The following is a 14,959-nucleotide window of genomic DNA, read 5'->3' as shown; positions in this document are numbered from 1 at the left end:
CAGAATTGATTAAAATTATTATTTTGAAGTCTTCTAAGACTCTAAAACCTAAAAATATAATCGAACAAGAACTTTATAACAGAATTTTAACACTAATTAATCATACAGAGAAAATAAAATATCGCCAAAGATTTTCAAGCCTATTTCTCATTAATTGAGCAATTTTCTTTGAAGTTTTATACGAAAGAAATGTCTTTTGTAGTGCTAAGCCAATTCTGTACATTGTTGGATCATTATATCGCCTTAGAACATTTAGTATAACAGTTTTATAATATTAGTTTAAAGTCTTGAATTTTTATAATACTAAAAAAAATTTACAATATCTTGCAGAAAGCATTCTGAAAAGATATTATAACAATTAAATTTATCATTTTCAAGCACTTAAAAAACACTGAAAGATTATTTTTTAATTTTTTTTATGAACTTTTATGAAATACTATTTTCCATAATTTCGAACTTTATCGACAAAAACAGCTACAAAACGTTTTCAGTGATCATTTTAAGTTAATTTTGATTAAAAAAAGTAAATTGTTAGATACTGGAAACTTCTCCGTGTGCTAGCATGAAACTGCCCCTCGCGAAGTTTCGGAACTCAAATCAAAATTGTCAGAACCGTCTTAGATTTTATTCAACGCTAAATGCCTTATAATAAACATAAAACCACTAGTAATTTAATACAATTATGTTACTTCGATAGATAAGTGCAATTGTTCAGAAATTGTTGAAAATAAAATATTACAAAATGTTTCATTTTGATGCAGTTTTATAAAACCAATTACAGAATTCAAACGAGAAGCGTCACGAAATTAATTATTTTTATGAACATGGGTCTCAGTTATCTATTCAATAACATAAAGGTTTTATCCCATTCCTTTCAAAAGTATAAGAAGAATATGCAAAAATTGAAACTGCCCCATCGTTAACTGCCCCACCCTCCTCTATCAAACATGGCTGTAGTTTTCTCAGATGAGTTCCTTGAAACTGGCCAATACAATTGCACAATTCTTACCTTATAGCGATCTCCAAGGAATGTGTTAAACAAACCTTTAAAAAAAAACTCTGAGGAATAAGAAAGCATTTCTTTGTCCTTGTAGAAGTATTCTCCCTTTTCAATATTGTTTTTAAATATGGCTTCTCTACTTAGCTGTGTTCCTTAATCGTGTGTGCGCCGTGGTTTCTTCGATATTGCCACATTTCTTATCCCTGGTATACATATCACAGCAATACTTGTTTTAAGAGAGGAAATCCGTGTCAATATGAATCAACTTTCTGCTTCTAACTTGAAGAATGCTTGGATAGTTGGATTCAGAATGGAGAAAGGAAAAGAAAGTGAAATTTCCATGAATTGTCCGCAATTCCACTTTTTTGTTCGAATGATCACATCGAAGAATCGATGAGAGTGCTTTGATCGCGCGCGCCATCTGACATTGACAGTTCTATTTTGGAAAAGAGAGAGAGAGTGAGAGAAAAGGCAAAAAACAAGTCTCAAAAAAAGAACATTTTCCAGCATATTTTCGTGGAGAAAATCTTGAGAAATAGAGTGAAATTTCCCTCCAGAAGTGTTGAATGTGTTTTGTGGGTGAAACACTTGCGGAAAAGCAAACGATCAAGTGAAAATAGTGCATGAGAGACAGATCCATTGAATCCTCTCTCACAGATTGTTCGAGTACCCTTGTACTCGATTGCAGTTTCCTTTTGATTTTCCCACCGGAAAATTTGCTGCAGAACAACCACCCACGGTTATCCAGCTTATCGTCCAATTCTCTTCACCATCACCAGCTGCGTCTGCGTGCGCTGATAAGGCAATTTTCCTGTGGCGCACTTTCCAACTTGTCATTGAGAGAAGATAGTGAGTTCCACTCTCTCAATTCTAGTGGGTGGTTTTTTCATCATACACCTCCCGTCTTCCGCCCTTTCCCCCTCCAACAAAGTCAAAGGAAAAAAAGTCCATCTTTTTCTCCTCTCGTAATTGTCGTCACACCATCATTGTCCATCTTACTCTATCACATTGTCCCTCTCACAATCACACAAATCAAAATGACACAAAAATTCGCGAGAAAATCCACGAAATTCTTGAGCTAGAGCAAGTCTGACAAAAAAAAGTAAAACAACTCCCAGCACACTTTATTTCTTTCACACATACCGCGATTTTTCCAAGCATTCAGTGGCCATTTCAATGGTATTTTTAGGCAAAAGTCTGTTGACAAACATCTGGGGGAGGAATACACGCGAAATTGGCTTTTTAAATTGATGAGGTCTCTAATCAATTGTCTCCTATCCGTGAGACTCCTTGGAACATCCCCAAAAAATTGTGGCAAAATCAAATTGAGGGGACAACCACAAAAAAGAAGTATCTTCTAATTCAGAACACTCCAAAGAGATCCTAGAAAAAAATCTAGAGAACAGAATAAGGTGGCATAATCACAAACAGTTCATCGGTAAAATTGTGAAGAATTCTAACGTATAACAAAGGTGAGTTAAATTCATTTGTTTTGTTTGCTTTTTTTCTTATCAATTCAGTGCTCATTTCTTATCAATTCACATAATACACCATAATAACATTGGTTCGTTGGTTTTGTTTTATTATCAGACCAAAAGCACTGTCAAGAGCATTTTGTCTTTTTATAATTTTTACGGAAGGCCGTAAAAAACGAAGATTAGGGGATTTTATTGATTATCATTGTAATATTTCTCTCTCTTTAATATGGACATAAATTTCTCTAGTGTGTAGAGGCCGTAAAGATTAATCTTACTCCAAAAAGATATCTTGTAAACAATCTTGTAAAATCTTGTAGAAAGTTAATCCATGGAAAAGTAAAAAGTATCGTTACTCCTGTCACCAGGGATTCAATTCAATTTATTCTCTCATTATGCTTGATTGCGGCTGTCGCAATTAAGTAATTCTTGTAAAATCTTGTTAGAACCTAATGCCATCAATATTGTAACACAGGATTTTTGTAAAAGTTTTCTCAAAATGTCGACTTTTTACGTATTGCTGGGCCATTCATTGTGACATTTTTAAAAGGATGTGACTGTTTATAAATATCTGTATTAGTTACAGAAGTTCTACTATCGTTTAAATTTTTCAGAATCGACAGTCGATAGTATCGAAAATAAGTTATCATGTCACCCCTGATTTTTATTAACATTTATTAACAATTAACTCTGAAAATTGATAGATTTTCATGCATTTTTGTCTTTTTATTTCGTTAAATGAACTTGGAATATTTTCTCGGAAATTATTTTTGTCAATTTTCCGGAAAATAATAATCAAAAAATTCTCATTTTCATTTTCATCGTCATAATTATTTACAATTTACAGAATTTATGTGCCGGTATTCCGGTATGTATTCTGTAAAAAATTATTAAATACAACTTTAAAAACCCCAACCGAAAAATAGTCAATTTTGATAAATAAAAAATGTTGAAAATAATTTTACAAGATTTTACAAGAATAACTGTGACAACAGGGGTAGTCGAACATCTTGTTAACGTGCTGTGTTGAAGAGCCACGACTTATTTTTTGGATAGCTTTATTGGAATTGACTACAATATTTGGCATAATTAATACAATAAATTATATTTTTGAAACTGCTTAGGGGAGACTGGGGCAAAAAGTCACAAATCGAAAAATTCAAAATTCAATATCTTCCAAGGTAAAAGAGATAGCGGCTCAAATTTTTTTCTATATATAGCCTCCATAGACCTTCTTCAAAGTAGTAAGTGTCTTAGAAATCGAACAAGGAATTTAGAAAATAAAAAATATCGAAATTTTTAGCCCTAGGGTAAAAATGTCCTAATTCAAAACCATTTCCAGACGCTTTAACTTTGACAGAAGGTTCTACACATTAAGTTCAATTTTTTTCTGAAGAGAATTACATATATTTGCTCCTTGACTCTTCTAGAATGTTACTGTTTAGTGAAAATTCTTTAGATATATTTTGAAAACTTCTTAAATGCAAGAAAAATACACAAGTACAAAAAGCTTCTATTGGTAACATATTAATCCAAATGGAGACAAGGCAAATTTTCTAATTGGAGACAAACAGTGGAAGTGAAACCGCGACGAAAGGCCTCCAAAACCTTGTTGAGTTGCTCTTGAGTGCAGGATTTGTACTTATTCTTGGTCTTTTCTCTTTTCCCATCTAAAATAATAAGAAAATCCCTCCAAAAAATCATATTTCCGGGGTTTCCTATTGAAGCACTTGCAGACACTTCAGAAAAATCCTTTTTGTTCACGAAATAATGTAATTATTTCATTTGAAAACTTCACGTACCGTTAACAATAAAGATTAGCTCTTAATTTAACTAAAATTAGCCCGAAATATGACATAAATGTTAAACAAAACGAATAAACAACAGTCACCTCATTGTGTTTTTCATTGGAAAACATTGTCGATCAATAAAAAATTCGATGGTGAAAAGGTACACTTTTAATTCTTCTGAGAAATTAACAAATTAAAATTTGTGAATATGAATGGATTTTCGCTTTATTTGGAGCAAAATTAACAAAATATGAAACTGTGGTTTAGAAAATATATAAATATAATGATTTAATAATGTATTTACCATGAGAAGAATAACGTTTCCATTTGGAGTAGCGAAAAATTTCCATTTGGAGCAGGTTTAGAAATAGCTTAATTTACCCTATTTCTTTCAATATCAATCAAAAGCAACGAATCTTGAAATTATTTTCAATGATTCTTTAACGTAGAATGATTACCTCATTTGCCTAATAGGAGAGACCGGGGCAGAATTAAACACAGATAGTAATAGACATTTCGTGAACACAGTAATACTCTTTTCCTTAGAACATTTTACTACTTGTTGTATATGTTCTGCTCCTTCCTCTTTTCTCCTGCGGTTTTCGGCTCTTTTTCTCTTCTGACAAAGTTTCGTTGCACCCCTTCTCTGTAACTTTTAATTACGGTATTTGATTCATTTAATTCACTTTGTCCTTTTTGATTACGTTGCGCTTTTCACACAAACCTTTCTAGTCTTCGTGAAGTCACAGGCTGTCTAAATATTTCATCTGTCGCGTCTTTCGCGTACTTCAATATCGGTAAACTGACTTGGAATTGTTGTTTTGAATTATTTTTTTTCCTTTAGCTTTCTACTATTTTAATATTTTTAGCGTTATCACTAAATACGAAACGTTTTGTGTGTCTCTTAGGGCCTCGAAAGACCTGAGGATTAGCCGAGAGACGGCTTAGCTCAGGCGGGTGACATTAGCTCTGAAAAATGCGACCGGGTTTAGTGTAATTTTTTCCCTGTTTTCGTACACATTTCGCAAGATATCTCCAAAACTACGTTGGTTGCCAATTTAGGATTTTCGGTTGCCTCTTCGTTATTAAATTGGCTTTTATTTTGTATTAGTATTTTTTGCTGATTCATTCTACAATGACAGAAAACAGCTAATAAACTCAAAAGTTTTTTCGTTTTGCTAGAAACATAGGAAATGTCATGCCCCTGGCGTAGCGTAATTATATTCGAAATAATAATTAAACTACATTTCCATCATTTTCCACTAAGTCGTCCCTCGGCTTAAGTCGTAAGTGTCTCTAGGGAGGGCATAAAGCTAAGACAGCGATGGACGTTATTGAATTTATATTTTTACTTCAAACCATTAGTCCATCAACTATATTCTAATTCTGTTTAGCGTACATTCCGAGTTATATGTCATTAAGATTATCACCTAGCATGACCTCACCTAGATTTATCAGTAGCTTTTAATATTAAACATCATTATGAAATTTTCAGTTCTAAGGGTTCTAAGTATAAAATTCTTTAAAAGGCCATCCCAAACAGAAAACTTGTCTGAGTCGCTGAATACGGATTCGAAAAATGGCCAAAGATGGAAAGTAGTGGGCGCAAGGACGTGTCACAGTGCGCTAGTAGCATTCGCACCAAACAATTGTTCCACGAGATGAAACAGAAGTTCCCCACAGCTTCCGACGACGTGGTCAATGAATGTGTTCTGCGCAATGGGGATCGCGCCACATGCGTTGCCCTTCTGCAGCGTCACGTGGAAGCTACACAGGCGCAACTGGTTCCTGGTCACCTGCCACCTCGACCACCTCCACCACCACGACCGCCAATCTCTCCAACAATTCACATCACTGAGCGATCATATGCGGAAGCCCCATCTTCTACACCAACGCCACCCGCTGGCTCCCCATCGGACACCCTCACTGGTTAGTCCGGAACCTGATCTTTCTACGACTAGAAGGATCTTTATGCATTTTAAAATTTTTCAGCGCTATCGCGACAGACGTCCCGCTTTGCCACTGAGATCACAATCCCGCCTCGAGAGCCCAGGGAGGCCTTTGAGTCTCCGGATGAACATACACCAACAACGACCCCAAAGGCACCCAGACGTTACACTTCCGTCAAGTTTAATCTCAAAGACTTCAGTCAAGATCCAGACTCAGCTGGAGATGGAAGTGTAGAGCTGCTACAGGCCACAAATATCACCTACTCCAGTAGTTCCCTGAATTCTGAACAGGGCTATCAGAGTCGTCTGCACATCAATGTGGGTCGCAATGGAGGGGTCATAAGTGCCGTTCGAACACGACCAACTCACAATGTCCAGGCGCTAGCGCCCCTGGAACCGCCATCGCCACCTCTACCACCACCCACGCACAGTCCCATACCCGGTAAGTTATTGTTTTTTAGTTGTAATTTCCATTTTTTATGTCACTATTAAGGAAAAGGGATGCAGTAAAAACTTACTTAATTATACCTGCGCAAATTCCCTCAGATTACTTTCATTTTGTGTGTTAACAATAAGAAAGAGAAGTCGCTCAACAAGAACTTGCGGAACCGCTACACTCTGGCCTCCATTTTGGTCCATTATGTATCCCCAATTAAATTAATTCCTGGTCAGGGCAAGGTGGTTCAAACCAGCCCGTTTTTCTGACAAACACCATTATACTGTGCGACTTTAACTCTTTCCGGACCACAACATATCCAGCGAACGAATTTCAGTAAAACTCACTTTATTGTAAGTCTTACTGGTCAAATATGATACTTTTGTAGAGAAAGAATTTTCTCCGCCTCTGGGAAATTGGAAAACTCATGGGAACTCTCGTCCCCAAATGAACGCAAAAAATAGAAACTTGGACAAACTTCAATTTTCCAAAAGCCAATAATATCAATTTTGTGAATTATTTTTGCATGTCAAATGACTCCTTTACAATGTTGATCACTAAAACAAGAAGAATTATTGACCAGTATCTTGTGGGATGTCCAGGAAGTGGTCAAGAAGACACCAAATTCCTGCTTGCCAACAGATACCTCAACATATTTCACACAATAACACTTTAACACACATTTCTTTCAACACGATGTTATTGTAGACACATTAAAGTTTCCCAAGAGTCAAAAAAACACTTCCTGGACAATCTGGATTCATCATTATCAGGAAAAATTTTCCCGAGGAAAATCAGCACACTTCTATCTGTCAAACAATCCGTCAGAATGTAAAAAAAGACACTCCAATAACACTTGTGCTTGGAATTTTCGAGGGAACATTCTAAGGTTCGTCGGACTGCTCCATGGATAAGTCCAGAATAATCCGTTCGCATCAATGACAAATCTGAAAATATTGTTCACCAGAAATTTTACATAAATAAGAAACTCACAGCTTCAGAAGGACAATCGTTGAACTCGCTGTATCGACTTACAAAGAAAATAGGGTAAATGTCCTAATTCAAAACTATTTCCAGACGCTTTGACTTTGACAGAAGATTCAACACATCATAGTTTATATTTTTTCTGAAGAGAATTACATAAATTTGCTCCTTGACTCTTCTAGAGTGTTACTGTTTTGTGAAAATTCTTTAGATATAATTTAAAAGCTTCTTAAATACAAGAAAAATACGCGAGCGTAAAATGCTTCTATTGGAAACAAATAAATCCAAATGGAGACAAGGGAAAGTTTCTAATTGGAGACAAACACTGTAAGTGTAAGTGAAACCGCGACGAAAGGCTTCCAAAACCTTGTTGAGTTGCTCCTGAGTACAGGATTTGTACTTATTCCTTGTCTTTTCTTCTTTCCCATCTAAAACAACAAGAAAATCTCTCCAAAAAAATCATATTTTCTGGGTTTCCTATTGAAGTATTTGTAGACATTTCAGAAAAACCCTTTTTGTTCACGAAATAGGTAATTATTTCATTTTAAAACTTCACGTACCATTAACAATAAAGATTAACACTTAATTTAACCAAAATTAGCCAGAAATATGATATAAATGTTAAACAAAACAAATAAACAAAAGTCATCTCATTGTGTTTTTCATTGGAAAACATGGTCGATCGAAGAAAAATTCGATGGTGAAAAGGAACACTTTTAATTTTTCTGAGAAATTAACAAATTAAAATGTGTGAATATGAATGGATTTTCGCTTTATTTGGAGCAAAATTAACTAAATAATGAAACTGTGGTATAGAAAATATATAAATATAATTATTTAGTACTGTATTTATCATGATGACAATGGCGTTTCCATTTGGAGCAGGTTTTGAATTAGCTTAATTTACCCCATGTTGATAAATAAAAGCAAATGTAACCAAACATTCTTTTCTTTTCACCTTTTACATACTTTTTGGATCATGATGCTGTTTGAAGCAGTTGCGTGTTGAATTGAAGCATAGATACACTCCGCATGCTTCACATTTACAAAAGGTCCTGCTGTCTACTTTATTTTTCGTATAACACAGGTGGCACCGGCTTCTTATTTTTATCCAAACTGGACAGTGCTGGAGGGGTTGAAGTAGTTCATTAGAATGTCTAATAGTGGGAGGCGCTCGTGTCCTACTCCTATAATCACCAATGAGACATCTAGCCACTTCCTGTCTGAACTGCAGCAGTGTGAGTGATCTTCCAATGTCTTTCTCCTGTGACATTTCGTTGTAAACGATGCACGCGTTGTTTATACCAATGTCCAGAATATCAAAGAATAATTTTAGGTAGAATTTTGCCGCGCACTTTCTATCTTGCTCATAATATGACTTTTTCTGGTCCATGATATCCACCCCATTCATGTGTTGATTGTAAGTGTGGACAATTTTCAGACAATTTAGCTCCAGCTTCTGTGATGTCCCAGACTGCCGTCTCTGCACCTTCACCATTTCTGTTGGCGACATATAATTTGAGAGGAGCATGACCGAGCGATTGTCCATCCACTTTACACATACAATGCGTCCTGAACACTGCCAATCAATGTGTCCTCTCTTCATCTTCTTATCTGGATTCAGTTCTGGCAAATTTTTGCGATTTTTTTGTACGGTGCCGCATGCAAATATGTTTTTTGCAAGCAAAATGTTAAGTATTTTGTAAGTAATCAAGTTTTCCTGAGATACCCTTTCGGCTTCCGCCACATTAACGCCTTCTGCCATCAACACGTTCTCATCAAATCCTGCAAAACACTCCTCATCATCGCTATTGTCCGGAAAAAGTATGCAGATTTTTGACTTTTTCGCGACAGTGGGGATGGTTTCGCCTAGATCTGGGTTCAACTTTTCCTGGGATATTTCTTCATCATCTCCGACATCTATTTCGATGAGCTCTCTATCCTGAAATGCTCCAAAACACTCCTCATCATCGCTGTTGTCCACAAAGACTATAAAGGTTTCTTCACCATGAAAATCTTTCATTGAAGCTGTCATCTAAAATCTAAACAGAAAATCCAGAAAATATATTACGAGACACACAAGAAAAAGAGAAAATCACTAATATTACCTTTTCTGTACTTGTTCTTGGGGCAAATTGATGGAAAATCAAAGCACGCAATTCAGTCAAATATTTTTGGAAGACCTTCAGATCGAATTAGAAGACATCATAACCTCAAGTTGTCACACCAACTCACCATGTTGAAATGTTTTTATAGGGTTCGTGTCAAAAAACAATTGGCGGGATAACCTTACATTTTTACCTCAAAATCCTTGGGGACGAGAATACCCATCAAGTTTGAACAAGTTTTTTGAAAATTTAAGAAAGAATTGTTTTTCGAATTTATGCAATCTGTAATTGTTAGTTATCATACTCATTGGCCCCGAGAGGTTTTTCCTTATTCGGGTCTAGAAATATCAAAAAAGTCACAATATCTGCAAGGAAGCAGAAAATCGAAAATTCACGATTTTTGACTAAAAATATCTTAGCTCAGGAGTTAATTGGGATCCTGCAAAAAATATCCTAGATTTGGACATCCTTCTAGTTTGTAATCATCCATAAGAATCGGAATTTTATCTATTCTAAGTAGTCTAAAAAAATTCTTTTTTCCATGGGTACCCAGAGTCCCAAAGGAGACGAAAGAGTTAATTTTGATAAGTTTTCATGATACAGCACTGCTTTACCCAGAAATACCCGTCTCCGCGGTATCAAAAAACGGTCCGCGTATTTTGATTGCATCCTCTGCACATTATGTTACATTGGACACCTGTCCTGACCGTCCTATTCAGATGCTTGTTTAAGCAGTGACCGGTTAGAAGATTAGCAATCCACCGGGTTCTCCAGTGATTGCTTTCGACCAGGTACGATGTCCTTTTCTCATCCAAAATGGATATGAGGAACTCAAAGGGTATAATTTGTGGAAGAAACTTTTTTTTGGACATCTCACTTTTTTTTATTCATCGACTTTTGCAAGAATTTTGAAATGTTAAACGCAAGGAAAAAATTACAGAAATCCTTCTATTCCATTTTCTGGACAAACTGATGAAGATATCGACTTGGAATGTTCTGAGTATCCCCCCATAAGTTGATCAAAGGAATCCAAATGTCACTTCAATTTCATTCCCACGACTATCCTTCCCCTCCAGAAACCACTCTTTTAGGAATATCTCAAGAACCAGACCATCGATGCATTTCATTTTTAGATATGTTTTAGAGAGTGTCCTAGCGGACATTTCATCCATGCATCTCAAAGACGTCCGACCTCTTCTTCTTGCACATGCTAATAATCTGTTCAGAAGAGCAGAATTTCTTCTGATCAATTTTCTGACCAAAGAGACAAAGTTAGCGACTTTGATTTTTCTAAATACGCCCCAAAAGTCAATCTAAGGAATCGAAATAACACACGCATTTGCCTCTCATCCCACTCCTCCTCCAGAAAGCATTCTTTTGGAAATATCTCAAGAACCAAATCATCGATCCTTTCCATTTTTGGATATGTTTTTGACATGGCCAAGGCGGACATTTCGTCCTCAGACACCAATATCATCCAGAAATTTCTTGTGAAGTAATATTTAACACATATATTTTTTTTCAATTACTTTAGAACTTATTTATTTTATTGCATCATTTTGTATTTAAAATAGTTCGCGAAATTTCAGAGCGCAGGAAAATTACTGGGAGTTTTTCCAATAATATTTCACCGTGGAAAAGCTTGTGCAATGTAGCTTTCCTTAAAACTAACCATTTTTTCATACAATTTTCTTTTCTTACAATAAATTAATTTAAAAACGTTATTATTTTTGACAATCTTTAATTAGGAAATACTTAAAAATTTTATTCTAGATCTAGAAAAATGAAAAAAAAGAATTTTATATAGAATGTTTTAACGAACAAACCGAAAAAGTTTTTCTCGTTTTCCTCTTTGTTTTTAAAATCCTATGACTAGATAAATCTTGTTAAACTTAGGGGAAACCGGGGCACCACTAAACACGGCGTAGCACCAAACACTGAGGTTTTTTTAATCAGATATTCGACTTCAGAGGACAAGAGGGTATGTGTGCCAAATTCCAGCCAGCTTGCAATTTCGGCCACCTTTTTTGTTCTTCAAATTTCCATGAATTTTTAGTTTTTACGTACTCTAGAGATTATATAATGCAAAAGAATAACAAGAAATGTAGGTTAGACAAACGAGATGACGTGAAAAAGATATTGGAAGAATTCCCGAAGGGCAAGGAACTATGAGAATGAAGGTGGCCGAAATAGGGCACCAAAGCTATGTCTACATTTTTATTCATTTTAAAATGTATTAAGAATGATTTTAGAGTAAATAAAGACGGTAAACTCTTTACAAGGTTCCGAGCAACACTCTTACAAAATTAAGAATAAAAAAAATCAATTTGTATTTAAAATATTACATTTTAGACTTGAGACTTTGACGCTTGCATGCAACTATGCCGAAATTTGGCACACTTACCCTATAGAAATTTATAGACGCTATAGGGATGCTTGTTCACTGAAGAAATGATAGGGATAGTCCAAGCAGTTTAGAAATAAAAATTAGTGTCTGGTGTTACCCCATGTTTGGTTGTGCCCCAGTTTCCCCTAAATTCAAAAAATTTGAATCGTGGAAGAAAAATTATATTCGCAAAAATATAAAAAAAAGAATATAGGAAGGATAGTACCAAGATTTTTTGCTACCAGTATTCGCTATAAAGTTTTGTAAAATCTTGTTAAATTATTGTCAAAATCATTCTGTTTTCAACACAAAAAATCCAGATTTTTCGATTGGGAATGGTTTCTAAATAAAGTCAAATTTTTAGATCATTATAGAAAACATACCGATGCATAATTTTTGTTATTATATATCATGAAAATCATGATTATAATTTACACAAATTCACAAATTATTTCATAGAAAAATCCCAGAGGCAATTTGAAAAAAAAGAAATAAAATATAAGGAAACCTATGTTGTTTTTTATTTCATTGGTTGAGAAACTAATAAATACCAGATTTTGATAAAAATTTTACAAGAATCTTGTGTAACAATCTTGATGAATTAGGATCTAATAAGAATATGCAGTTAACAGATAGCAACATTTAATAAAAGTCTTCATGATGACAGGGAGAGGTATACATCTTGTTACTTTTCCACATAAAACAATATTTTACAAGATTGTACTAAATCTTTTACAAATATTTTCTCAGTATATAATTGATTTTTTAGTCTGCTAAATATTTAACTGAGATTTAAGATGAAATATTTTCAAGTGAAGAAGTCCTGAAATAATTCCCAATAACCTTTAAGCAAATAATTCTTTTCAATAATGGAAGAAACATACAGGAAACTCATTACTACTATCCTTCATATATTATTAACATACAACCATACTACATATTACACTTAGAATCATATTGCACTTCAGATTCCCTTCTAAAGTCATGGAAATATTTTGCAGTGTATCTTGATTTCAAGAAATAAACATAAGCTTAAAAGAAATATTAAAATTTTTATAAAGACACGGTTTTAAACCGGTTTCATCTCTAAAAACCGGTTTTGAAATCGTCCCGAAAATAAGGCGATTAACCGGTTTTTCGAAAGCGGTTAACCGTCGTTGGAACCACTACTCTTGACTAGGAGATTAGGACATACAAATTACGAGTCATTTGTGATGTAGGGGAATTCCTAGTCAACAACGTCCCTCAGATCATTCCAAACTTCAGGAAATTCTATTGTATATGTTAGCATTAAAGGAAGAGGGGTCGCTGATCAGGAAGAGGTTAAACTTACTCAATGATAACTGAACAGGATTAATAAACTGATCTAGGCATATCACTATCTCAAGTTTTTAATCATATTTTTTCTTACCTTATTCGTTGGATATTCCTCAGAGGACAGAAGCGTAAACAATCAACTTCGGATCAAGAGTGCCCTCCAGAATGAATTTATGAATGATCAGAAGCGATTGGTGAAGATGCAGAGGAGTCTTGAGATACTGCGTGAACCCTTTTCTGCCGAGAGTTCCCAGAGAGTCCTTCAGGAGATCACCCAATTGCGTTGCGACTGTGAGAGAATGGCAAGAGCTGTGGAGAAATACGGGCCATATGGTGAGTGCGATATAAACCCTGAAAACCGCTCTAGAATTGTTCTCAAGGACTTTTCATTGCAGTTCTGGGTGAGACAAATGAGGCATTTTACGATAACATCTACACAGGCCAAAAACTACCAGCCCAAGTTCGACGGAGTCGTTCAACGAGAATATCCCAGTCTACAAGTCAGTCTGTCATCAATCACCATTTGCAGGTGCTTTCGGGACGTCCCAATGGACTGTCCATGGGCACGCAAGATGGAACATGGACTTGCTGTATGTGCACTTTTGGCAATCATCCCCTAATGGACAACTGTGAGCAGTGTGATATGCCGAGATTCAACTCAGCAGCTCCAACACACTCCACGCACGTCTTCCAGATGGCCGGCTTCAACAGTAGCTACCACGAGAGTGTCAATGGGAGCCTCCTCTAATGGACAACACATTGTGATTATTTTCTTTATCTTTTCGTCTGAGTACGATACAAAAAGAACTTCCTGCAATAAAGTGAGAGTGAGATTGAGACTAAACAGTCTTTTATTTGAGTTCATCCAAAACAGACATTTTATTTCTTCCTTCTTTTTTGTGTATTGTGTGACAAAAATAAACAACAGGGGCTACAGAAAATATCCAGGAACTTCCAAGAGATTCTCAAGCTCTCTCATTTTCATTTTAAACTGCAAAATATATCACCCCAGAATTCTAATAAATACAGATTGTTAAAAAATCCTTCCCTCCTCAATTCTGTGACATCAAAATTCTTCAGGTTTGAGGAAATTCTGTTTTGCCCAAGTTTATTTTGCAATATTTAATTTTTTTGCTTTATCATTTTTTAATATTAAAAGGCTTTAGATTTTATTAAATTACAGCGCCACTATTGGATTGCTTTTGAGCCTCCTCCTTCACACAGTAATTTTTTAAAATTTGATCTGACATAGAGGGGGGAGAATAGGGTAGTCTAATTTAGGATCTGCTCCAAGTAAGAGTTTTTCATTAACACTGGTTTTTCAGTGTTTAAGTTTTATTTTTTTTTGCTCTTTTCCAAGACAAATTTGTTGAGTATCCTTATCCTACCCTATCGCGGTTCTTCATTTGACCGAAAAACAACCAAAAACGGTCGGTAGGTTTAGTGTTAGAACTTATCAATACGAATAGATTTTCGATTTAGGGCGAGATAGGACAATATTGATCTACGATTTT

The 14,959-nt window shown here is 35.2% G+C and overlaps 1 protein-coding gene across 6 annotated transcripts; it reads left to right on the top strand.

Annotated features, from left to right (window-relative positions):
• Positions 1–1,428: 1,428 nt before the first annotated feature.
• Positions 1,429–14,284, top strand: LOC129802782 (TGF-beta-activated kinase 1 and MAP3K7-binding protein 3). Of its 6 annotated transcripts, none has more exons than XM_055848863.1 (6): positions 1,429–1,849; positions 2,190–2,472; positions 5,795–6,194; positions 6,258–6,656; positions 13,563–13,778; positions 13,841–14,284. In XM_055848863.1, exons 3-6 carry the CDS (start codon positions 5,855–5,857, stop codon positions 14,191–14,193), a joined length of 1,308 nt encoding a protein of 435 aa, XP_055704838.1. In that variant the 5' UTR covers positions 1,429–1,849; positions 2,190–2,472; positions 5,795–5,854; the 3' UTR covers positions 14,194–14,284. The 6 variants fall into 6 exon arrangements, with proteins under 6 accessions (XP_055704838.1, XP_055704843.1, XP_055704842.1 ...); XM_055848868.1 differs by having other exon boundaries at positions 1,431–1,849; positions 13,886–14,284; XM_055848867.1 differs by having other exon boundaries at positions 1,431–1,873.
• The last annotated feature ends 675 nt before the right edge of the window (positions 14,285–14,959 follow it).

Source organism: Phlebotomus papatasi, chromosome 2, assembly GCF_024763615.1.
Source record: "Phlebotomus papatasi isolate M1 chromosome 2, Ppap_2.1, whole genome shotgun sequence".
NCBI classification, from domain to species: domain Eukaryota; kingdom Metazoa; phylum Arthropoda; class Insecta; order Diptera; family Psychodidae; genus Phlebotomus; species Phlebotomus papatasi.
Note: the sequence above shows the minus strand (reverse complement) of the source record. Positions and strands in the feature narration are given on the sequence as shown.